Raw genomic sequence first — 27,384 nt, 5'->3', positions numbered from 1 at the left:
TGCTTGTAATTTATAATTGAGAAATCCATCTAAATCTTAAGTAACTCATGATTAGGATGTAAAAGACATCTAAAGAAATGCTGATGTGATCTCTGCTGTGCTAATGACGGGCGTCCAACATTTTCACTCAATTATTTTAGATCAAGGAAATTGGTAGAATTACTAAAATTAACAAGGCGAAGTGTTATGGTGCTACAAAGAAACTGTATGTGTTGCAAAGGTAAAATGTTAGGAAACTCACAGAAAAGAATTGTGGAAGCAGTACATTTTGTAAATAGTTGATTGGTGAAATTCAAAGTGGCAACTTCAAGCGCAAGTTCTAGAAAAAAAAACTAGAGCTGGGGAGAGATAAACTGCATTTTTGGCCACATTATGCCCCGGCATTGAATGGCAACAGGCCCAATGCTTTTACATCTTTCAAATCAGTCATCCTTTGAAGATTTCAGGGAATTGTCGGGCATTGTATTGTCGCAACAACGCGAAGCCATTGTACAGAATTTATCATTACAAAACAAGTCATCACACCCGTTGCATATCCAGAATAAATTCTGTGGGTGGGTTCCCAGGACGTCTCGAATATCATGATTCATCTTGACACCGTATCATGTGGAACTAATATCCGCATTACCCACGACAGGTGATTCGCACAGTTTACTGCGGTATCAATTAGTCGCCCTGTCACTAGGGAGGTACCAACAAAAGAGCCTTGCTCACCTCCCAGCCAACGGTACCAGAAGAACACGGCCGTTGGAGTCCCGGCCGGACGGAAAAACCTTCGCCTTACCGCCGGCGCCAGAAGCTGATAATTAGTCCATCGGCAGAGTGCAGCACAGAGGAGAGAGGAAATAAAAGTCGGTAAATTTAGGTTTCTTTGTTTTGTTTTCCCTTTTGTTTGTTTACGTGTACGAAAATCCAAAATTCTTGTAGGGGCACCTGGGCCGCCCTGACAAACGGTCTGCCGGGGAAATAAGAAGCCAAGTAGTGAGCAACAACCACGTGATAAAAAGTATAAGAACAGCATTTACATACTTCAATTTGTTGACTAAATTATTTGGAATGTCCATCCGTCCAGCGAGGGCGGATTGATTCATCTGGATCATTTGCGGTTAGCCGGGGAAGCTAAAAGTCCTTGATGATCGGCTTCCCCCGACGGCCACAAAATAACGAGCGCCAAAACCATGGGCTGGTACTACAGGTAACTTTCCGTCACGCATGCGCTCTTCACTAAATTGTTGTGGTGGTCAACTGTCCCGAAACTACGTATCTTTTTCTTTTCTTCACCGTGGTCTGTAACTATCTGCCCTATCACTCGATAGCCGCCTTCCTCACGACCAAAACAAACCGTCCAACCGCCTCGCTTCATAACTGTCATCCCGATGCGCAGCATAGTAAGTACACTTATTGCAGCAAGAGCAGAGCGGTGGCCTATCTAAGCCCTGTTATTTATACTTAAATGTTCAACAAAATTTTCTACACCTATCTGCACGCACAAAACCGTTCACACGCGAAAATGAATAAAATTTACAAGAAAAAGTGAACGATCATAAGGAACAGTGGTAAGCATTATGTTACGTAAACAATACACTCTACGGAGTGTATACACAAAAGACGGTTTATTTTCACCCAGTGCTAAATTGTTACTCGGACGGGTTACAAGTATTGTGTATGTAAAAAAGCAGCTAATTGGCATAAGCTGATTAAAATATATTGCACAAACGTTTTTTTCAGCAGAAATTGTTCCTTGGGAAGGGAAATGAACGATTGTCTGTTATTTCCTCATTTGATAAATGGCTGAATATTTTTCTAGTGATGGAGGAAAAGCTGTTATCACAAGAAATTGTGCGTGAAACAAATATACCTGTGACCAGTCATCGAATCCGTTAAATTTTACACGGGAATCGTAACATTTGCTATGAAAAGTCAGTGTCTATTCCACATCTAAAACCACGTCATAAAACTGCAAGAATGCACTTCGTCGAAAAACATTAATTTTGGGAGGACGAATTTTCCAATGTTTCTCTTAGCGACGAAAATAAGTTCAATGTTTTCTCGGTTACATAGATAGACGACAGTCGCGAGAAAAAAAACTAAGGGCATCGAAACTTTGGATGAGGTACCCTAATGATTTGGGTGGCGTTTAGCCTTACAAGAAAGATTCCCACCTGCTTTTTATCAATGAGTTTGAATGCAGAAAAGTATGTTGAGTTGTTGGAAGGCGAACTCATGCCCTTTACAGAAAATATTATGGGTTATGCCATGATCTTTCAGCAAGATAAGGCTGCTTGCCACTCTGCTTGTTTTCCTAGCCGATCGCAACATTCTTGTATGAGGCTCGCCTGCTTGCAGTTCGGATCTGAGAAAACGCTTGGGGCACGGCTTACATATACTAGGCTAGCTCGTTAGAGTGTAAACATTTGACGAGAGCGCGTCATAGAAATCGTCGGCGAAAACAATTACATGAAATTCATATATTGTTTGCTGCTAACGAATGATCGGCACCTGGTAAATTACAAGGAAGCTATGCGGATGTCCAAAACCTTTGCTATGATCAGAAAATTACGGTGGGATATGTTTTCTATGGCATGCATCCAAATTCCCGATTTATGCTAATAATCACATATATGCACTGATTATCCACTGTGTCTGGTGTAAATATGGCGTAATTTACGTCAAAAATCCATTGCACACTATTTTTTCCACCGTAAGAGCTCATATATTGTTAATTAACAACTTTCGAGAAATCCGTTTGTTTATCTCAACGATTTCTCTGACGTCACTGAAAACTGTCAATTCGCGGAATAGCAAGCCTCCTTTCTGTGAGCCGTGGCTTGGGGTATGTTATCGCGATACGTATTTAGACATGGACGAAAACTTGAAACTGTAAAGCAATTGAAACCAGCTATTGATGACGAAAGCAAAAATTGGATGAAGCAAAAAGAGCAAAGAAGAAAATATCCCGCAGATTTATGCAAATAAACTACTATACACAGGTGATCTTATAATTCTAGAGCTTTTATTCATAACGACATATCTACAATGAGTGACTCTCTTTGTTTGCTTTCTCTTTCGATTTTTACTTTTCACTTATTTTACAGTACAGATCGAAAGACGGTTGTTTTGACTAGCATATTATGCAAAGAGTCAAGGGATAAATGTTAAAGCGACCGAATTATTAACAGAAGAGAAAGTAAACAATGAGAGTCACTCATTGTAGATGTCTTTAAAAAACGCTCAAGAATTATGTTCGACAGTGTATATTTGACAGAGTTGCCAGTTTTCAAGATGAGCGTGCTTCGCAAAAACTGTTGCGGTAGACGGATACAGGGAATTTCTCAGAACATACAAGATTCAAAAACAAAAACGAATATTGTTTTGTATATTTTAATTATACATATATGTATATATATATTTTTGTTGTTCTTGCTATTGACAAATTATGTTTAACCTATTCATAATCACATATATTTATATATATTATATAATTCATTTTTAATAATAGTTATTAAATAGTTAATAGTATTTCATTTCTTTATACTTTAATCGATTCATGTGTGTGTGTAATTTTTACGGTTCCTTTTCCTTGTTCGCTAGCGAGCGGAGAGTTTTTCTTTTTTCTTTCTAATGAATATTTCTGTGGGTGTCCCTTCCGCTTTCGCACAAATTCTCACTTGCTCCTCTACAACTTTTTGTCATTTTCATTTCTACATTTAGTTATAGGTTTCCTTCTCATGCTACTTTCCTATAGTAACTGATTCGTGAACCGTTGGTTGTGTTAGTCCCGTGTTCTTTCTGGTTCAGTTATTCTTTTGTTTATATTTTGATTCGGTTCATTTAAATTCTTACTTTGCCTTCGTAAGTAGAATATAACAACAGCGTTTTTTTCAGCTGTCCTTTTTTTGCTCCTTTAGTATGCTTATCGCTTGTTTGCGAGTTACACATAACTAAGCTGGTAGATTCTAGTGTGCTTGTTGCATGCTTGATTATTCAGCTGTTTGGCATGCGATGTTGTCAAATACGAGTCCTTGCTGTTTACTAGTTTGAATAAAACTAATCTTTCATTTTCTTTTCCGCTTGAAGTCGGTAAGTATCGAGAGATGTAACATTGTTTAGACACGTTTGTATGATTTTCTCCAATAGTTTTTTTTTTTAAATGTGTGTATGTGTGTATTTGCGATTGTGATGCTACGTAGATCTCTCGTGTTATTTGATTCTTTCTTCCGACATATATCAAACATGGTTTGAGTACTGGTATCCACTTCAAAGGGTGGAACGGCGAGGAAGTGGTGAAAAAGAAGTACACCGAATTTCTTGTGAACCTAATGGGTCAAGTGTTTGATCTGTTGGGATTCTAAAGTGACGTTGTCGATAGATCAGTTGGCTTGCACAACTTCTGAAGTTGATTATTCTATCGCAGTGTCGCGCTATTTAGCCGATGACTTCAAGGTGTGCTCGCCGCCTACTTGCTCATATGCTTTTGTTTTAATGAAAGATTCTGATGAGGATGATATTCTATGTTGATAGAAATATACATTCGTTTCCTAGTAGTTGCCTACGCCAGGTGGCAGGTTAGTTGTGATACCGATTCAAGTAGGCGCTTGTTGACTTAACATTCGGCTTCGTTGCCGGTGTATTTGTGTGGATGTGTGCACATTTGATTTATTATTTCCTACACCTTGTTCGGTTCTAAATTGGTATGATAATTTTGTTTACCACGACACCGTTTAGAAGATTTCTAATGTTTTTCTTTTGTTTTCTTTTATTCATACGAAAAAATATGGTTTTAATTAAATTTTTAGTCATATCTGTTATATTTATATGTTTTTCGACACTACATCAACTCTAGTTTGAGATTTTTATTTTTAAATTTATTCTTTTAAAAGATATTCTGTAATATGTTATGGTCTTTGTTTATTTTCCTTTACCTTTCCCGTTCAATTACATTACAGTTCTTACAATGGTGATTCCACCATGTTTCCTATTGTTTCTATGTGTATTACGGATTACAAAACTAACCAAGTAAATTAATTGAATTAGTTTCGTGTGTATGCTATACTAACTTAGAATACCGGAACGGATTCGTTCATAACTAACCTCGGTCAACTGATACTAGAATATAAATATATAGAAAGAAACGATGTAATCACCATCCAGAAAAATGTATGTGGTACTAGCTTTATAGGAAGAGCTCCGGTCACCGGTCAGCGACGGCGGCTTACACCAAGTGATTTTAAATCGGAAAATAATAGGACGTATTTGGTGATACAATTTGGCAAACTGGCGAAACGGCACATCGGTTGCCCGGTAGAACTCGGTAACGTCTAGGTGCACAGTACGGACCTCCGGAATCGCAAAACTAGTAACACTGAGCCCCTACAAGTTTCTGGATAGCGAGACGTGTGTCGCGTTTGCGATCGCACTATTCCGGATCAGAGCGAGGTAACACGACGTTGAAATCAAGGTTTACGAGAAACTCAAATTTGTTCGAATTCACGAACCAAACAACCTAGGCGGAAAGGCGGGGCAATACGAAGTTTGCACTAGTGTTCCGATGGTTAGTTCGGAAATCCTAAATGTTCGTATAGATCCGCCTTTCGGGAGGGTATTTTCGTATTAGCACACATCTAGTTTTTTTGTTTGAGGTGAATAATGCTGGGAATATTCTAGAAAACGCACCCTTCTTCCTGTGGCTGGGCTTCCTAAGAAGCACTGCTCTAAACAATCCATGGCTAAATTTGTTTCAGCATTTCTTCTCTTCCGATTGTCCTTTCATAATCTACGTAATCGTGCGTGTAATCTACGAATCCGTGCGTCAGCTAAACATTCCCAAGATCAATTATTCGCGGTTGTGAAGCTGACATATTTCCGACAGGTCCAGGCTATCCAGCAACACTGATCGCCATGCACATCCAAACACAAACCGTACATGGTTACAGTGATTCGCATTTGCGATGGTAACTTCGCTTCAAGTGGTTGCAGTGGTCCAGCTGGAACTGGATTCACACAGTACAATTCCACAGCCTATTTAGACTGGTCGGGTTGTTTTCTTTGGAAACTTCAGTTCATTGATTCAAGTTTCGGTTCATATTTTGATGTTTCAATTATGATTGGGTGTTCTGTGAATTCTTATGTCAGGTTCGGGACATTTTTTCTAGTAATGTTTTTTTGGCAATGGTTTCCCTTGTTTCGTGACTGTTTTTTATATTTAATAGTTTATGTAGTTTGGTAAAATACCATACAGAACGCAATTGTACAAATTACAATTTACGGTTACAATTGTGTTTCACTTTCTTACTGCACTTAACACATTTTTTAATCTTCTTTATGTTACTCGCTGCAGTACTTTGAGTTTACTCGTACACGTGATTAAACTAAAATAAAAGTAATATATCTTCTTGGTTTCTTCTGTCCACCTATCGCCGAGTAAGATTCTTGATCTGTTGCTTCCTCCTCCCTTATTTCTTTCTTTTAAACATTTCAAAATATACCATCTTTTGTTCAAAGTTTCTTTGATTTCGTCACTTTGTTTAATGTTTCGTAAGCGTATTCTCAACTGTTGTTTGGTTTCCATTAGTTACTTACACGTTCTGGTTCTTTTATTTCGAATGTTCCTAATGGATTTGCGGCCCAGAGCTGGATACCACTTTTGTATAGAAAAATAATTAAAAAAATTCATAGTAAATATAGTCAACAACTTTCCGTATAAATACATTTTTGTTCTCAAGAAGATTTTTTCTCTCGCTTTACTTCGATAGTGTACCTTGAATACATAAACCAGCATAATCCAGTTTACCCTCATATTTGTGTTCATTGCTGTACAGGTGTTTAATGTTTGTTTACTCGTATGAGTTAGGTCGGACGTTAGAGTGAACAAAAGAACTAATCCAATGGATTGAACTCAAACAGCTGAACTTACTTCTTTTTCTTAATGTTAATATTTTCTTCTACTCACTCCTTCGCTGGTTAAAGATAGAGATGACTTCTTTGCGTATATGTTATAAAATAAAAAAAACTTTTTTGTGTATTCTGAAATGTAAGTTCGAGTCCACTATTACGTGTACTTTTTTTAAACTAATTAGTAGATCTTTTTCCGTTTTCGTCTGACTAGGTTTATTACTTTGTGATATACTGATAATATTTCCGTTGGTTTATTTTCCTTAGTTTTTCTTTCGTTCAATCGTCCGTTTTTTGAGACTTACATAAGAGCCACTAATTTAACGTTCTTTGCGCGTTTGCTTGATCTGGATGACATGTTCTGGATTTGGGTTTACTGTTGGTTGTTATTTTTTTTTTTTTGGCAAAAATCTGTTGTTCCCATGGGGTTCATTGAAGACGTAATGACGTCGTTTTGACGATTTGAGTAGTAGATTAGCACATTTGCATACATCCACTAGATTGCATATTTGATGCTAGCCTAGCAACTATCTTATTCTTGCAATCAATGTTTGTTTCCTTTGTTACTGAATTTATTAAACTAATATTTTTGTTGGTTTTGTTTTCGAGCCTATTAATATTATGCCGGGTGTGTGTGTGTTCTTTCGTGTATATGTTTTCTGTATGTTTTGTTGGCCAAAGATAAAGGTGAATGTTTGTGATGTACCTTCACTTGAAAAAATGGCACACTACGATACGAATACGTCCGTCGCACTTACGTACGAGAGGTGGGCTAGAGAGGAAAGTGAATCTGTTTTGGTATGCAAGTGTTCCACCTTCGGTATACATATTTCTAATGTTTTAGCTTCCTACACGCACCATGACTCTGAATGGAATGGAAGCCACTTCAAGCGATTGGAGATTCGTTGCTGTTTCATTCCTGACAACAGTGAAGCTACAAAGTTCGACCTCCAACGGTGCTGGTTTTTTTTCTTCTCTATTAATACTGTACAACTACCTATCAGTGTTTCTCGCGGGTTTCTCGGTTACTTTGGCTGGTATTATTGCTAGGGTTGGTGGCGGTAGTTTAGACAAACGACGAAGCACGTTAAATTAATCGCTCGTTATACCAAATTCAGAAATCAGTATTGTTCGAGTCGACCTCGTCTGGCTCCTGGGGAGCGGCCAGCGTCATGTGTATCCCCGATGGCCCCATCACCTGCATGGTCGGTTCGGTGTTACGTCGCTTCATTTTGCCCTTCATTTTTTTCAGCATGGTCGCCTGTACCCCGTCCGGTCCGCGAAAAATGGTTTTTTGTTCAGTTTTTTTTTGTTTTCAGAGTGTACATCAGTAGTGGTTTACAATAGTTGTGAGTGCAGGTGCATATTGTAACATTAAATTATTTTTAATTAAAATGTTCCATCCAAACATAGTTAGTGATTTTTTAGCCAACGAACGCGAACATATTGGTGGGATTTCGTAGCATAAAGAATATATATTTTGTTGAATTTTCATTTGCGATAGATTTAGTGATGTTAGTAACCAAATCACGTCACGCAGGTTTTCGTCCACGTTTCAATAAGAAAAAAGAGAAAGAAAAAATACCGTATTGGTAATGGACAAAATTCTCGTTCCAATTGTTTGATTGTGTCTAGAATAGATTGTCGTTAGCTTAAAAAACCGTAACAACTGCCAGCGGAAATAAAATAATGGTAAATCAACGCCAGATCAAGTGTCTGATAGCAATACATCATTCCGTTAAAATAAAACGAACACAGTAAAAAATATATAGGTGACATTCTCATGATCAACTAAAACGTTCAAACTAATTCAACCAATTGAAACAAGTAACGGGAGGCCAAACAGGAGTTGTTTAGATAGTATTCTAATCAGTCACTGAGCAACCGAATAACTACTCGATGCGATTACACTATTATATTTTGGTTTGATAGGATGCTACTAAAAAGCCTTTTTATCCTCTTCCTTCAATATGAGCACAGTAGCCAAGCCTGTGGCGAATCTGGTCCTCCCAAGTAACATTTGAAGTTTTATAGCACACTACAAGTGTATTCTAAGTTTTAAGATCGACTTCAAGAGTACCATAAAACCTGAATTGTTACTCGGGTTCTATCGTGGCATGTACAGTTCCGAGCAATGTTGGGTCACATTTGCACTGTTTTGACTCTACATAAAAGAAGCAACGTGTGAGCAAACCTTGACCGTACTGAGCGTTAGCAATTCAAACTTATAGATTGAAATTAGATTATAGACTGTAGGAAGAGTTAACTGTATTTGTTTCCTAAATGAAAGCACGTTTAATATATTTGAATGTAACAAGTCAAGAGATAATAGAATAGCAAATGTTTATGAGTAGTAAAAATGGTTCAAAATAGTTGAGAAACAAGACAAACTGTCCATGATCGCAAATCGGTCCCATAAAGATAGGAAATCCCATAGAAAATGGGACAAATATGCGATCATGGGCAGCAAAGTGATTATAAACAGTTAGTAGAATGGGGCAGTGTGTTTGGTTGTAGGCGTTCTCTGTGGTTGTGTACTGGATAAGAAATTAGTGTGCACTCATTCAATAATTTGGAGCTCGTTTAGATTACTTGACGTCCCTGTCTGTGTCATCGTGAACACTTACAAATCAAATAACTGCGAACACTTCGTACCGCGAAGCAAACAAAAGTTTTGGTTTTAGGTGGATTTGTTTTTCCCTAATTAAAATTTAATCTTCGTTTTGAAGTAGACCAACCTCTCAAAATAATTACTAATGTGCGTTCAATAATACAAACGTTTAACGTTGCACAATACAGGAAAACAATTACAGAAGTGATTAGTACTCCATATCGGGTGACATATAACTGTATGGGTATCATATTATCGAGATTATGTGTGTGGTGGGTGTGCGGCTGTGTGCGAGCGTCATTGTCCGGACTCTGGAGATAGATATCGTGGTAGCGTGGTTCACAGAAAGCAGGAGAACAGAAAACTAGGACCGGACGGACGGGTACTCTATGCTCCGCTCAGGGCGTCTTTATCGCGGTCTCCATTTTCGGGAGGGCCCCCCTGCGAGAACCCTGCTACGGCCGGCGAGATATGTGGCTCTGTGAGTCTCCGTTTGCTCTTAATCTTCTTCAGCATCGTGGCCTGGGGAAAGTAAGTGAGGTATCGGGTTGGAATTGGTTGGAAGCGGTTTTGAACAAACTTGTTGGTGGTTGGTGGGGGGACAAGACGATTGGTTGTCTGTTCTGCAGCATTGAGGGGAATCTATGCAGTTACTCATACTAAATGACGCTGAATCTCTCTGGATATCCACACTACTTTTACAGTGAAAAGCAATCTACGGCGGGTAGCCTAGAACAAAGTTTCAATAGCCTACCGATCGCCAGAATCTAGTTTAACCCTTCCACCCGCCTTTTCGTTTACCGGGTACAGACGCATCATCTCTATCGTTTGTTTACCACTTATCTGGAATGAAACTTCCAATCAAACAGGAAACCTGTCAAAAGCACTCACTTGACAGGTCTCGTGCTCGATTGGAATGACACTGACAGATAAAGAGAGATGGAGATGGCGAGTCTTTATCCAGAGGAATTCAGCGTTATCACTTATACTGGACACATATAACACAAACATTTAGTAATTGCATCTGCTCCTTTGTTTTCTATCCTTGCTTTAAATTTGACTGTCTTGAAATAGTTTATCAAGGTGTAAAGGACATTTAGTGCGGAACCCTGAACGGTTTTACCAATCTAAAAACAGACACAGTAACCGATTATTGATCAACTTTTTTCGTGGATAAAACGAATTGAGTCATTCATGCCCATGTTGTTTGTGGACAACAACGTTTTTAAACAGCTATAACTTGATTGAGGCAAGATTTGCTCACAAAAACAAATAAGGCTAATAAATGTGACTATTGCCTTTCATTTGAGTACTAACAGTTGCAAGGATCAGCTATAGTACTGAAGTTATTGCAATTAGTCTGATGAGATTCAGATGGAGCAGTGCTGCCAGGGACAGTTTACGTTGACGACAAAACATATATATTTTATATATCTACGTTATGTTGTAATACTTTTGAAAACTGATGAAACTTATCAATTTAGACTATCTTTAGCTACATAATTTGACTGTTGTAAATATTCTAGGAGAATTGTATGACCATTGGAAGGTAAGAATTTAGCAGCTTCTAGAACTGCGAGGGAAGCACCTATCTTTATGAAAAAAGGGTTTTCACGGCTTGACCTCACCGTTTTCAAGTAAAAATAGTTTTGAAACCCTACATGCACTAGAAATAAGTTGGACATGAAAGGGTTAAATGAAGAAAAAAATTCTTTTTTGTACATGTATCAATAGATATAAGATATATTTATATCCCTTCAAAGTTCAAAATGATTTTCAATTATTTTTCCTCGAAAATGTTAACAGATCCTTGTTTGACACTATCCACCTTACTGGGTAATAGTTTCCACCACAGGGGTCAGAATTGTTGACAGAACCCAACGAAAAACTAAGGTCAAGACAAACGAATGGAAGGTTGATGGGGTTGATCCAAAGACTCCGATTTTTACAGGTGATCTTCGGCCCTCCGGGATTTACGTCAATTTTTACGGGCCGAGTAAGACAACGGAAAATTTGAAGCTGTTTAGTACTGAATTTCCCCTCTTATAAATGGGAGCTTGCCTGGGTATTCAAACTCAGCTGACATAATCGATAGGCAGACTCTGCTACTGCGATCCATATCACCAGAAGGTGAGTCCGATGCCCGACTGTGGATGTGATCCGCGCTCTGGGTGTGATATACAACATCGATACCAAAGACTTGGCTAATGACGAACTCCAAATGGAGCTGACAGGACAAGGAGTCGCAGCGGTCCGTAGGATCACCAAGTCGGGGTTTTAAGCGATCCCTTTCTTTGCGCTGATATCGTTTCACAGTTCAGTCCTTCTCGAATACATCTACCTCGGCCTGGTACGAACAAGTGCCCTGCCCCACTACCCCTCTCCTTTCATTTCCTGAAGCAAGAACATTAATCACATAAAACCGCAGAGGACCCAGCTATGCCGAAGGGACCCGAAACTGCTAGGGTTCTTCGGTATAGCTCTCCGTGGACAGACGGAATCCGCAATCGACATCACTATCTGCTTGGGGTCCTCACAGAATCTAGTGGGAAGGACTGGCCTTGCCGTGCAACAGTGACCATTTCCCTATCCAGGTTACGCACGATCAGACGCCACCTTCAACAGTCAACGGTGGTTTTACGATCTGATAAATCACCAGCATCTTATATCGGGCTCCCGTTTCCTGCATCCCCAGGACAAGTGGGAATCTTCCCCGACAGGTGTACCGCCTGGTGGTACCCAGAGGTCGGAATAGCCATTAAGGCCCGTTGAATTGCGCTACGGGCAGATGATTGCTGTGGACGACCCGTGCTGACGTCAGCGAGCGGTTAACTTCAGAAAGGCCAGAAACGAAGCCAGGAAAGCCATAGAAAAAACACCAACTGGACCGGATTCTTGGAAGCTATTTTCACAGACTCTTCGACATCAGAGCTCTGTTGGAGAGACAACGCCTTAAGCGGAAAACGTCGATATAGTGGCTACACCATTATAATGAACGGGTACACGACGATCGATCCAGATCGCAGACGCAGCCATCCCACCTGCTTTCCTGCAAATTAAGCAAAAGGCTTAGAGTCTCGCCCATTTCGTACCCGATTCCGGACAAGTATACAATCAGCCCTTCACTGGAAGTGAACTTAGTGCTGCATTCGAATCGATATGCGGTAAGTCTGCCGGATTGGATGACATTGGCTATCCACTACTGCGACATTCACTGCCGGTAGCAAAGCGGGTGATATTGGAGAGTATTAACCGCATCTGGAGTTGTGAACCAATGCCAGCTTCATGGAAGGAAGCCCTCATAATTCCTATCATAAAGTGAACAGAACACCGGATGGTTTCCGCCCAATCAGTTTGCTGCCCTGCTCCACTAAGGCGACGGAGCGAATAATGAACACATGGCTGATGGACTTACTTCAGGAGCATAAACTCTTGGATCAACGACAGTTCGAGTTCTGACGTGGAGCAGGAACGGAACAGCTTTGAAGAGGTGCGTTAATCCGTAACCGCCGGTCTGCACGCCGACATCGCTATACTCGATGTGGCGAAGGCTTATAATACCGTGTGGCGTCACGGAGTATTGCAACAACTAGCCAACTGCAAAATCACCTGAAATATGTGCTGCTTCTTCAGCGACTACCGGTCTAACCGCACTTTCCGGGTGGGAATCAGAAGTGCCCAATTCGACACCTTTTCGAAGAACAACGGAGTCCCCCAGGGATCTGTCCTCGCCGTCACACTGTTCTTTGTGTCCATGAACTCAGACTGCCGGCGGGGATCTACGTCTCCGTTTACACCGATGACATCGTGCTGGTAGCGCTGGGAAAGACCATCTGACGTAAGTGCGGTAAACCGATGGGCGACTACATACGGAGAACGTGCCATTTGAGCCAATATATTCTAATCCTGATACCAACCAAAAGCGTGATTATACTCTGCTGCAGCACAAACCACATCGCAACAGGGAGGTTAATCCTGCTGGACGGCCCGATCGTTCTCTACCGCAAGAAACCGAAGATTCTGGGGATAACCATAGACAGCCGCCTCTCCTTCGCGTCGCGCTTTCGACGGATCAAATCGATCATGTTGGCCAGGCGCTAATCCACGGTGAAATATTCTACGGGGTAGAGCTGACGTCCTAGAATATGGAAGGTTTGATCTATATTTTAAGCCTCCTATACCACGGGACAATGTGCGCTGTTTCTGGCCTGCTCTCCCCAGCACGCCTACTGAAGCAACCTGCGTGGAGGCCGGGATTCTCTCCCCTTCGTTGGACGGCTGCACTCATCATTGCTAGAAGATCACTGGGAGTTTTCGAGTGGACTGCCGGAGAGGGCTGCTTCCTGTTACAGACAGTCAGCAAGATCTATTGGGAATATACAGACGTAGACTAGCACCAATCGCTGCTCGCTCGGTCGAATCGGTGAATCAAAACTCGAGATACACTCAAAAACGTTTGAACAACTCAACATTCAAGTACACTTCCATAAGAAAACACTATTTTCTAATGCGGAAACGATAAACTGAAATACTTCGAAGCAGGATCTAACTGTTTCATGGTATTAGGGTCAGTAACATTTTGAGGCCTCCGAAGAATGCCGACCTTAGTTTTACAATTACTGCATTTTAAAAGAATGCACAGATCGTTACCGGTAAAGTTTACTAAACCATCCGTAGGTACATGTTTCCATTTCACACAAAAGAAACTACTGTTCTTGAACCTTGCACTCCTAACCTATATTGATCAGCATAATGACAATAATCCATCAAAACGATATGTCTATTATTATTTGTCCTTTACACCTGTAGATAACTATTTAAAGACGCTCGCACTCCTACAAAATGAAGAACCGCTGTGTCACTAACGGTTACGCCAGGTGATTCCCAGAGGATCAGTATTCACTTTCAACCAATAAAAAGGCTTTTCATTTCATTTGCTACAAGAGGGAACATCAAACTAAACTGTGCTCTGGAAATAGGGGTCTCACAGCGGTGAAGAAAGAGATTTGAATACAGAAAACATGCGGCTTTTCTCTGGTTTTGGTTTGGAATATCTTTTGAAAACAAAAACCTTAGATGGCTGTGATTTTTTTCTGTTCGAGAGCTTAACCAATCGAGGTAAAAGCCTTAAGCAGAGCTTCAAGTCGGATGATGGTAGGCGTTATGCAACATGCACGACTTCATTTCTGTGTGATTTGTTTGATGCAATAGAAAAAAATTGTACTACTATCGAAACCAAATCGTTTATATGATTGATGAGATATAGCAGAGGCATTTCCGATTAAGTAAAAAAGCAAAACATGCAAATTCAACCAGAGCAGGAGTATTGAGGTAATTTAAAGTTGGCGATAAAACCTGTGATACTGACCTTTAGGGCTGATTTTAAAACCACCACATCTCCAGGACTCTGTACCCATGGTTCTCCATCAACTTGCACTGGTATGTCTGAATGTAGATGAATTTTGATGTGACCACCCTGGAATAATCAAACAGCACGAGTTAAATCTGCTTGTTAATTTATTTTTTTTTATATTGTCGCAAAACTCACCTGAGCTATTCGCATTGCGGACCGTAACCCGGACTGTATCTGACCGAGGTGAACGACTCCAGTCACTCCAACGACCTCAAGCATGCCGTCCCAATGATTTGGTTTGCTAAACTGATCCTCCTTCTCAGGTCCCCATGGGTTGGCACCGGATCCCCAGCTGTTAGAATCAAGCGGATTTAGCGCTGAAACACTCGAACGGCGATGGCATCGACTTACCTCAAAATGTTCAGAATGATGATACCCTCGACGGGCGGCAGATCAACCACCTTACCGTCCACTTCCAGCCGTAGCTCCTTGTGTAGTTCCTTGACCATTTTGCGGCCGACCATTTTGCGCAGACCCATTGTGACGTACACACCCTTGTTGTGCAGCCGCGACTTGAACTTGTTCGGATTTTCCTCGCGGGCATTGTGAAAGTCCAGACACAGATCGGCATCGATACCGATACCGAAGTAGTTGTTCATCACGAAGATCTGCGAGTTGTCTTCGCTCTGGGTTGCACCGACGACTGTGTTGGGGTACGGGTGATGGAAAAAAAGAAGGAAATGGATTGTAGTCGGATTAATTATTGGTGTAAGGTCGCTAACAGCTACAACACAGTAAGGCATCCAGGCAAAGGCTGATAAATACTAAAGGTTAGGAGAACTGCTCGATTCAGTTAGGGATGTTTTCTGTACAGTTTTTATGTCGATGAACTCATTGGATGCATAGTAAAATAAGGTAATCAGTTTGATATACTCATTTCATTAATTGACGTCACTTGTATTGGTTTAATTGTTGCTCCTCTTCAGACATTTTATGACGTACACCTGAATGTCTACGTAAACTAGTGAGAACAAAATTTGAAGTGTTTTATCGAGAATTTTGGAAATATTCTCATATCAGCTCTGGAAAAGTTTCAGAACTTTTAGTTTGAACATAACAAAACGAGATAATCATTGTGACAGCAAAAATCATACAAACTGAAGTCAATCGCTAGGTTCTTTTAGATCCATGAGTTTGAATCTTAAGAACCCCGATACGATAGTCGATCTTGTCAGAGGTGTATAAATCAAATCAAAACGAATTCAAAAGTGAAAAGGTTCATAAAAGTAGAGAGGTTTTAGATCAACCGGAATGAAGTATCAACAAGAACTAAATCGGCCAAGTTTAGCTACCGGATGTGCTTGGGTTTATCGATAATTTACATGGAGACGCTGTATGCCTAAAAAATCACTACACACGAAGATAAGAAATGCAGTTTTTTTTCCTATAACTTTGTCGAAAACTGCAAATCAATGCAATTAATTACGAGAAGTATTAGAACTTTTAACGAAGTGATGTTCGAGTCAGTTTTGCATGGGGCCTAACAGCGTATGGTGGTGTGTCAGGAGTTGATTCACACGAACTGGGAGCGGTCCATTTGGCGTAAGGTCATTTGACACAATGGACGTTTAACATTGCGGACTTTTGGCATAATTTTGAGATGTGACTACACTGCGGGTCATTTGGCTTAACGGACATTTGACATAGTTATTTTTAGCTTCTGGAAAAAAGTCATTTGGCATAACGGACAAATAATTTTGCAAAATAATCACACTGAACGTCATTTGGCATAATTTGTATCTTCTGAGAATAGTCATGCGGTTCGCTCCCTTCGTGGGCAAACGTATCTCTTCTCCAGATCATGAAAACTGCTGCCTTATGAAGTATCTCCATACGTCCGGACCTTAACGCTAGCGAGTTATCTCTTTTCAAAAAAACTGAAATTATTTGCTTATTATCCGTCTTTATATCATGAGCTGTTCTTCTGAATTATATATAATGTAAAAATATAATCCAACCAATCCAGTTATGGTACCAATTGACCTATCCGATAATTAACCACTTTATCATTACTGAGCTTTGCCGAATTAATGTATGTATTTACACCTACTAAACTATCGGTTTCTACACTGCTCTAGTGTTTGAGGCGTAGCTACTATAATGCGGCTCTTGCGATTCTTGAAATGACCATCGTGATAAATGACCAACATGACAAATAACCATTTGTTGGAGTACAACAATTATTTCTTTTTTTTTTTGGGTATTGACATAGGTGCCAATACGTTATTTAAGACTTTTTTGGTGGTATCTAATGGGGAAAACAGATCGAAATAGTGAGTTAATCGAAAGCAAGTATGTGAAAAAATTCCCCCAGAGACAGGATTCAAACCTGCAACCTTTGGGACTCCTGCCCAATGCACAAACCCTTCCTGGACAATGATGACGTCCCAGGAAGAACACATGGCGATAATCATGTGTTCTTGGTCACAGTGATTCATCACACTTCGTAGCCGTTTAGTATCTACTCGTAAAAAATTGCCTTTATTATTTTAACTTTCAGTGATAATCTTATACATATAGTACCACCTAGCGGCGAAAATGAGAACCAATGGGTTGTCACCATGCCCATATAAACATTAAGCACGTTTTTCCGGTAGCTTGACTTGTCCGATTTGGTTTAAATTTAGAGCAGGTATTCCTGTGTGGACAACGTCTTATGGATGGGCCGATTGAGTTTTTTTTCTGGACATAACGTCTTAAACAAATACATAAAAAAGTTGTCACTTTTGAAATTTATTCATTGCAGTTTTGAATCTACCTAGGATGCCACGTGACGTGACGCAAGAATCTATCGAAGTGAATGATGAATGAATCTGACAGCATTGCGATTGGATACAGTATACCACTTGAAAAGGTTCAATATTATTACGACTCTGATTAGTTCAATTTGTGAAATGTGATATACACATCTTTGGCAAAATGATGATGGCTTCCGTAATGATATCTAACCAAACTACTACACACATCAATTACAACAACAGCAGTAATATAGCAATATGCACAACATCGACCGCAAAGATTATGGAACATGATTCCAAACAAATGCAAGGACAATCGTTCGTTATGAAAATACTCGCAAAGGTTCGTTTTTTGGGATGAAGTTTCGAATGTGTATTACACATTGCAATGTAACGAGTGGTAGGTAGGTATGACAGCAGCTAATAACAGTAACACGATCCGATCATGCTGGCAAGGCGACGTTTTATGAGCTGTGCATGTTCTTTTGCTTCTTTATAGTAAATTATGAATGTGAAAAGGTCATTTTTATGTTACACAAAGAAGAGATTTCAAGCTCAGCTCCAAATTCATAAGGGAACTAGCCAAACAAATTTGTCATACTTTTAAATCTTTGGACTTTGGAGCTGGTTTTAAGGTTAAATGGTTTAACGGTCGTGATAACTGCAGTCGATTATCCGTTTTCGCGGTGTTTAGCTTGATTCGACGGCAGTTGATCACTGAAACCGGTCAACACAACAACTGTTCACTAATCGTTCCGAAGATGCAGACAAATCGTGGACAACGAATATAAGAGAACGGGCATATGTTTGTGGTAGTTAAGAAATAGATAGTAGTTCCACCGATAACAGCAAATGACCTTGACTTGTTTGACTTGCGCTGATCGTCGTCGCGGGATGATGATGTTGATTTTGTTGTTGTTGTTGTGATTGTTGCTGTATTTTCTTCTTCTTACCCGCTGAGTTGGCCTGTGGTTTCGGTGCGGCATCCTCTGGTTTATCCTCGGGATGGAACACCACGGTCCAGCGGTCCAGTCGAATTTCCTCGGCATCGATAACGTCCCGTAGCAGATTAAGTGGATCTTCCCCGCCAGTGTACCCGGCACCCCATCGGAGCACCCGGGCCAGGTCGTTTCCTTTGATGTAAAATATAAGATTAAGTTATTTTTAATGGCAATGAAATAACTGATTTCAGAAGCTCACCAGTTCCAAGTGGGACGATTGCACATGGTGGACTAGAACATTGCGAATCTTGACCTACATTATCCAAGCATTGCAGTACCCAACCGATTGTACCATCACCTCCACAAACTAAAATTTTATAATCCTGAATGTGTCTGAATACATACAGTCTGAAATGGTAAGTAGAGACGAAGTTAGCTTAAATACTTTCACAGTGGATCTGTAATTACCCAGGCAGTGGTCCACCATTATCCAAATCAAATACTTGATATGGATTTAATAATTTACGAAAACTACTAATAAGCTCTAATCCTTGACATCCACCCGACTTAACGTTGACGAACACCAGCAACGGCTGAACCCCAAGTGGAACCATGCTATGTTCGATGTTTGGTAACAGCAATACCAGCAGAAGCTTCTCCTCATACTTGGATTCTCTCAAGGCTTGGAATGCACGAACCTAAATGAAGCAACAGTTAGTCTAGTTAAACACTGGAAAAATTAAAATTAAATACGAACAGCTTTGGATGCGTTTTCGTAGGTTATCACTAGCGATCCGTACTCGTAGTAGATCGGACCGATACTACTAAACTTGTTCTCGAAACCTAAGAATTCAGTCAGTATGTGCTCATAGTTCCGCTGCGATAAGCCCGGAGGTAGATTGCCCACGAACAGTGCCAGGTTCGGACCGTGCGGGTCCTGCTTCAGCTGTAGGTAGAACCGCATCATCTCCATCTGACGGATAGAATCCTTCCCGAGCTGTTTCATAATTTCCCACGGGCGCTCGTTCCACGACAGTACCCGCTCGGTGACGCCCCGATCGAGTAGGATCTCCGAACAGCGATAGTCCTCGATCTGGTGTTCTTGGAGGCCAAACTTTTTCAACGACTCGCCAATGAGATCCTTCACCGTGGTGTCATTGTCCACCGGGACGTTAACGTATGCATTCTCCACCTGCAGCTTGCCGGGGTAGACTCGCACGAAACCATGATCGTTTTCCCGGTCACTGGAAAAAAAATGTGTGGAAAGTGTTCGATTAGCATTATACTTTATAATGCACATTTCTGAAATGTTCAACTGGTCTTGATAGACCGATTTTTGGCTAAATATCGGAGAATCTGCTGCTGACGTCATTTGTGCACACGATCCGCTCGTAGGGACGGGCATAGCGTAGTTGGTAAATCGATTGCCAAGTGCGCAGCTCACCTGGGTTCGAGTCCCAACCACGCACATAGGGTTAGATAATTTTTTCCAAAAGAGCTTTCTCTAACCCGAAAAGAGGCGAATGACCCGAAGGTTAAAACCTCATTAATCAAAATTTAAAAAAGGATCCGCTCGTTTCTCCACTTATTTTTGAACTAGGAAATTAAGTATTTTTCAATCAATGTGATAAATCTACCATAAAGAATTTTTGTGAAGAACTTGCATTTATAAAACATATCCATTATTACTCATCCAGGCGTTATCCATGGCATCCCCCTTCAATTTATTTTTTTTAAATAACCTTTTCGTTGCTACTTTTCGTGTAAACAATGTTGAAGACAAACGAGGAGGTAGCAAAATAACAGAATGCTGTTGAAGAGTGTATGTGAACATTTTAATTTGTGTTACACCAACTTGAACCACATATAAGAACGAAAGTTGCCAGCTGAAATGCATGATCATACACTTTTTTCAATGGCTAAACTAAGCATAATTATGGTAAGAAGGTTTGATTTGTGGCGCTCAAGAACCCCAAGAATAGAGTAAGCTAGTTTTTTTCCATATAAAACTTAGTAAAAAAAACATTGTTCTCATGAAATGTTGTAATTAACTTTTGATGAAATAATGGTATAATAATTAATGGTACCACAGTTAATATTAAACATTTGGCGTCTACTCGTTAAACCTGTTTAAAAAATACCCATACTTAATAGGTTTTAGCGAATTCCACTAAACAGGAAGTCGGCATCTCGGTTTTCAAAATGGTGTCAGACATCGATATTTGACGTCTAATCGTCAAGCCTGTTCTAAAAATACCCACATTGATAGGGTTTTATAGTAACCGGGAGTCGCCATCTTAGTTTTCAAAATGGCTTTAGACGTTGATATTTGGCGTCCACTCGTCGACCCCGTTTCAAAAAAAAACCATATTGATCTGGCTTTAGAAAATTCCACTAAACCAGAAGTCGCCATATTAGTTTTCAAAACGGCCTCAGACTTCGACTCTTTGCGTCTGCTCGTCAAGCCCGTTCCAAAAACACCCATATTGATTGGATTTAAGAGAAGTCGCCATCTTGGTTTTCATAAACACCCACAATGGGTTTTAGAAAATTCCGCTAAACAGGAAATCGCCAACTTGGTTTTCAAAATGGTCGCAGATTTTGATATTTGGCGCCTACGCGTCGAACCCGCTCCACAATCACCCATATTGATTGAGTTTTAGAGAAATCAACTAAACCGAAAGTCATCATCTTGGTTTTCAAAATGGCGTGAGACCGATGCAGAATCCTGGTCATTGAAGACAAATGAAGACATTTTTTATGAAATATTAAGACATTTGAAAAATATAACAGGTAATCACCGAGTCAAATGACGTACTGACAAATGTGCATATAGTTGGCACGCGTATAAACAAGAGGTTTGTACTTACCGGAAACGCAGGTAGATCGCTGGCCGCTTCCCCTCCACCCGATGTAGGTTCAGAACCGGTGTCGGATCTTGCAATCTTATTTCATCACCGTAAAGATCAGTAAGAAAAAATAGCTGTGAAGGAAAATGCCCGTTTGAGTTAATAACTGTTGAACTGAAATTTGTGAACACTACACTCACATTTGAATCCCTGGCTATATGAAAGGCCCTCAAGGCGGTGGTCAGTAGTTGTTCTAACGAGAATGTTCTAGGTACGGTGATGGCTCTAAATATTCTCCTTCGATATGAACAGTTGCCGTCGAATACTTTGATTGTTTCTACAAAAGCAGTTTAGGAGAATTTGCGAAGTTACTTAAAGTTATTGACATTTAAGAGTATGTATAGCTGAAGGTAGAGTGGGTGAAAGTTGTCCCGAACACCCCAAATGATCGAGCAATGAAGGAGTTATACATGTTTAGTGATGGTGAGAATCGTGCACGTGAGTTCTCTATAACACACGGATGTTGATCCTGTGAGATACTCGCGACACGCACTCGCACTGGTTACTGCACGGTCACACTCACTCATTATTGTACACTCTGGAAATAATAAATATCGGTTCTTACCTTCATCACGTTCCTCTTTTTCCTTATCTTTCTTATCTTTATCTTTGTCACTCTTGTGCGCAGAATCGGGTTTCGAGTGAGTGCCAGAACTGCTCTCTCCTTTCGCTAGGTCATCGCAGCGTGCGTTATCACTTATTTCTTCTGAGATGCTGCGAGCTACAGTAGATGACGCACGCACACCATCAAGCCGAGTCGGATGAGAGATGAAAGCAGAAACAAGTAACGCATAGGTTAGTGGGTGCCGAAAGAATTTCGAATATTATGTGTTGATAGTGGATAGGGCACAGTGAATCCATTTTTCTTGCATAAATCGTTTGAAAACTATGAAAACAGATGAAGTGGCTGCATTTACCCGTGGAATGATCTGCCATAGCTTAGCATAGGATGAGAAAGTTGTCCTTTTTCAGGAAGCAGACGCATACTAATTTCACTTCCACATTTGCGAGCATAGTGACAAGTATGTACGAGAGTGACAGCAATGACGGTAATGATGATTATGATGATTACAATGTTGCTGTGTATGCCCCTAAGAAGATGCTATAAGAGGACCCAAGCGGAGAACAAAGCAGTAAATTATCTCCCTTAACAATTATTGATTTTTGCCTTCGGAATTGTAAATGTGAAATAAAACATTCACCCTGTGCCCATCGCATTAAGGTTCGCTTGGAAATGAGCAGCTCATTCCGTTGTTCGTAACATCTCTGATTCGGACAATAACCCACTCCTATTACTTAAAAAATATTTTGTCACGCAAGCCAGTCGTATGTTCGAGCTCTGACCGAGAAGGACTGACACTAAGACCAGTTGGTTCGCTGTTTGTTTCTTCAATTATCTTTTATGCTAAAAATACTGCGAAGTCGATCCATCTTCTTTAAATCAACTACCCAAAAAAATTCTACAAAATCTACAAATATCAAACGAATGATAGTAAATATTTGCTTCATGTATGTTTGAGTATATCTATGGAATAAGAAAATATTCATATATTAATATTATAATGATATAATGATATGTGCTTTAGAGTCTTAAAAATATAGAAGGCGACGATAATATATAAATGTTAAAATTTTCAATTCTACAGTAACGCCTTTTATGCTCGCTTTTATGTGTACCCGCAGTGTAATATATAGTGCACTGAGTGCACAATGCACAGTGGTCCCAAAGAGCAAAAAAGGGTTTTTTTAGATTGCGTTAAAACTGTTGACTTTAGCAATGTAATGTCTTTGGGAAAGTTTCGTGGAATAGAACTCCCCTTCTTTGTGTCTTATTGGATTGATGATTAATCCCCCTAATAGTGAGTTACGAAATTTATTTTCTTCGATAATTCAGATAGACAAATACTTACTTCAGCAAAGTAGTAGAGAAACTTATTTCAAATACTTTACCTGAACACTTCAACTCTCTATCTTTTAAGCTTTTTGAGATATGGGTCATTATTTGTAAAAGGTCCCTTAAAAACAGTTTTTTCATCATAAGTTTTTTTATATATTTTTTCCATCATATAAATGTTCTGGAACATTATTTGGACTGTTAAACTGCATTAATTTGTCGAAGACATTGCTATCGCTAGTAAGTGTGGAGATATTCACGTTTTTTGGTTGAAAATAGCTACTTTCCAATGCCGATAACTTGTAAACGAGCAAACTACGCGATAACGTAATAATAAATTACCTAAACCTCGACTAAGAGTTACTGAGTTCGCGGGACTTGAATCTTTATAAAATCATGAACTCGCTTCTTTATGAATAATGCAGTATAAGCATTCAGGATTCAAACCAAACATTTGAGGGTAACGCCATGTATTTTGTAGTGTGAACTAGTTTTGTGAAAACATAAATTGTGTCACGAATTCGCAGTTTCAGAGTCTGAGTGATTTCTGGAACTTGGTAACGATTTCCGTAAAACGTTCAGTTCACGAAAACGTGATTTTTTGTTCATGAATTTATGAACGAGTAGTTTTCCCGCGATGCATATACTTAATGTAGAGAATCGTATAACATTTGTACGATCTAGCGAACAAAAGGTGTTATATGTAACTCTCTGCTCTGACGGTATTACGCATGAGTTGGCAAACTGGCTCGTACCCAACTAGCTCGAACCGCCGTTATCTGATCATAAGTACAGCGTCTTTGATCGCACGTTCTACTGTGTATTATCCAATTTTGAATAAGTGGTAGCACAAAATTGGATTCATTGCTTTGCTAGAATGTAAATTCCTACTCTTTTTGATCAAACCGTTGGTACGTGTAGATCCTTTTCACTCCTTTTCGAATTTTCGGTGAATCGACTTTTGAAATTTTTAGTCTGCTTAATTTTAAAAAATTACTAGGGACAACAACTACGATTTTAACGAACTAACCAGCAATGAAATTGTCGTAATACATAGACAGTTCGTGATTCTTTTGCGATCCGAAAAGATATTGTTTTGGATGTTTTTTGAACAATTGTTTATACCAAATGGTGTTCTGGACCTCATTTTTGTTCGAAAAAAACACATACTATTAGTACCTAACATGCCGCTTAGAAAAAATGGCCCACCATTTGTAACTAAGTTATTTCACGCCGAACGTCGCCGCGTACGAATTTTGAACAACGGTTCGAAGGCGTAAACAGCTTGTGTACCCGCGACTCCGCATGGGTCAACATGCCTGGTGCCGTCTTTGTCGATCAAACGATTAGTGACGGGCATTTTGAAAAATAAAATCGATTTTGCTACATCGACTTTTTTAAATAATAAAAATCGATGTTTTCTCGAATTTCGCAGAATTTTTTACGCAGCACGCATAATCTGCATATTACAACAACTTGGGTGTACGATGATGACAGGTTGCGATTAGATAAACTGCTATGAACAAAATACAAAAGCAATTAACTTAATCAATATAATACTATAATACCAATAGAACAAGTAAAACTGTTATTTAAGTAACTAAAACCAAAACTAGTGAACATTAACAGAACAAGAAAAAACAATGACCGTAAAAAAGCATAAAGAAAACAATCACCTCTACGCACTCTACATCCCGTTTTACTCCATCCCATCGAGCACTTTCGCATCCGACGATAGATCCTACCGAGCAAATGACCTCTTCGGTTTTCCTTATCATCCCCAGCCAAAGCCATGGATTGAGCATTCAAGTCAGCACCTGCCTCGATACTACTGCTAGCATCCACTAGCACTACTGCATCACCGCCGCCGCCGCTACCACCACTACTCCTGCCAACGGGCTGAGCAGTAACTGCATCGACAACGACAACCACATTATCACGCCCCGGTACGACAAACGGGAACCCGCTGGATGCAGCCAGTGTGTCGCAAACCTCGTTTCGGTGATCCATTGCCCCGGCATCCGTAGCATCCTCGTCGATGAATACGAAACTACTGACGTCACTGTAGGAAAGTACCCGCCGTTCCTCCCCTACTCGCCTTCGCACATCCACAAGTGCATCGTGACCTAGCTTTTCTCCTGACGGCACTGGCATATCCAGCTGCCCATTGGTGGCAGCATGCCAACCGCAGTCACTGTTCCTCCTCCGCTCACCTCCCGTATCGTCCGTTTGAATCGTTATCACAGATGCAGTGGCTGATGTCGACGCTGACGTCACATTTGAACTAATTTTCGATGCCGAGCGCATCGGCGATGGGCAGGTCGGGTATAAAAACGAATCGTCACTGCACCGCGGAGAACGCTTCTTCGATCGTTCCTTTGCACTGAGAAACAATCGTGCCGTAGGCAGCATTTTCAGACGCTTCGGAATGCTATCGCTTTGATCCTGGAAGGATTTACTTCGCATGACCATATCTTTCGGTGCCAGCTTTGCCCTTCGCATCGCCGGATGAATTAGGTTTCTACTGGGCAGCGGCTTGAGCTGTTGCATAACGGCGTAATTCGTATCCAGCAGCAGCAGATCGTTATCACTGGAAAACCGCTGCTGGTTGCTGAACTCGTTGTCATCGTCGAAAAAAGTGAACACGGGCAACTTGTGCCTGCCCGGTTGGGAATTCTGTTCGGCCGGGTCAATCTCGTCAAAGTCTGGCTGACCGATGGTCCAGAGTTCCGCTTCGCAGGTTAGACGGATCCACCGGAAAGAGTTTGTTCGTTTTGTTTATGCGTTAGTTGATGATAACATCGAGAGCATACAGAGAGCATTCGAGAGCGTTGGCGAAGGATGTGCGACATTGAACCGATAAGAAGTACACATAAAAATGAAAGAGAGGTAAAAGAAAAGAAATAAATTAAAATGGTTGAAGATGAAGCAAAATAATGGAAGGGAATTGTCAAAGATGCGAATAAATCGGTAACAGTGAAAAAACGACAACAGAAAATCGCTTAAATCGTACATTATTAACCACAGTTGAACGAAGAGGAAGTATTAAAACTGAACTTACTTAAAAAATACCAAACAAAAATTCTACTTAAACATGTATTTGTGTGGAGGTTTAATAACCAATTTCCGCAAACATCAAATTTTTGTTTATCCTTTTTCAACAAATTATTAATTAGGAGTCACTGTTGAATCACAATCAGAACAATCATTCTTTGATTTCCAGTATTAATTTTTGAAAAAATCCAGACATAATTATGCTAATTAGATTGTATTTTTTTGAGATGTCTCTGTCAGACATAAAAAGAATTTATTATTTTGGTAAAATCTTAACATTTTTGGATGCAAAAAAGACAGCCTAATGCTCAATATATTGACATTATATTATTCAGATCTTGAATCGACAGATTGCTTCAATTTGTGTTACAAAAGTTTCAGCTGTGGGTTTTTTGTAAAACTCTTGATTAAAAATTTATGTAGGCCTTACAAAAAGTGTTCCCAACAGTATCGTATATCTTGAAGCAGAACACGTTGAGTTTGAGGCTGAATGGATTCACCTGAATTGCGAAGAAATAGTTCATCCGATACTGTTTTACAGAATGATTAGTGAAAGCACTATTCTAATATTGCAGTGTCAGGAATATCGCATACTCAACAAACTCTTTGAATTCCGCGAAGTTATTTAATGGCGTAACTTGCTGCTGTAACCGAAGGTTCAAGCTGAAAGCGTTTAAATTGGATAAGAACCTCCCATCCATTCGCTCAAGACCACTCGCCTCAGAACAAAGCCCATTGCTCCGGGACAAACTGGTAGTGTCCCAGCACGACTGTTCACAAAGACATTTGCCGTCCATTCTATTGTTCGGCTTCACGCCAGCTCGTTTCAAAACCTCGCTATCACAAACATCCGAATTCATATGCCTGCTGTCACGACATACCCCATCCAGGCAGGGCGTTGGACAAGAGCCCACTCATGGACGATACATGTAT

At 40.1% G+C, this 27,384-nt stretch overlaps 1 protein-coding gene across 3 annotated transcripts in view; it reads right to left on the bottom strand.

Moving 5' to 3' along the window:
- Positions 1-3,397: 3,397 nt before the first annotated feature.
- LOC131676939 (diacylglycerol kinase theta) overlaps positions 3,398-27,384 on the bottom strand; it is a 54,126-nt gene continuing 30,139 nt past the window's right edge. Inside the window, exons 5-16 of one of the 3 annotated variants that reach the window (XM_058956370.1) lie at positions 25,074-26,129; positions 22,069-22,224; positions 21,644-21,780; positions 21,465-21,577; positions 19,352-19,838; positions 19,063-19,292; positions 18,854-19,002; positions 18,511-18,786; positions 15,267-15,558; positions 15,051-15,207; positions 14,871-14,978; positions 3,398-8,152 (exon numbers count right to left, since the gene is read on the bottom strand). In XM_058956370.1, the coding sequence (XP_058812353.1) occupies positions 8,006-8,152; positions 14,871-14,978; positions 15,051-15,207; positions 15,267-15,558; positions 18,511-18,786; positions 18,854-19,002; positions 19,063-19,292; positions 19,352-19,838; positions 21,465-21,577; positions 21,644-21,780; positions 22,069-22,224; positions 25,074-26,129 (3,308 nt within the window). In that variant the 3' untranslated portion in view covers positions 3,398-8,005. Of the gene's footprint in view, positions 10,025-14,870; positions 14,979-15,050; positions 15,208-15,266; positions 15,559-18,510; positions 18,787-18,853; positions 19,003-19,062; positions 19,293-19,351; positions 19,839-21,464; positions 21,578-21,643; positions 21,781-22,068; positions 22,225-25,073; positions 26,130-27,384 lie in introns of all 3 variants that reach the window. The other 2 variants (XM_058956371.1, XM_058956372.1) reach the window with 2 other exon arrangements.

The sequence above is a fragment of the Topomyia yanbarensis genome, chromosome 1 (genome assembly GCF_030247195.1).
Source record: "Topomyia yanbarensis strain Yona2022 chromosome 1, ASM3024719v1, whole genome shotgun sequence".
In the NCBI taxonomy this organism is placed as follows: domain Eukaryota; kingdom Metazoa; phylum Arthropoda; class Insecta; order Diptera; family Culicidae; genus Topomyia; species Topomyia yanbarensis.
The sequence above is the reverse complement of the archived record's forward strand: the minus strand, read 5'-3'. Positions and strand labels throughout refer to the sequence as shown.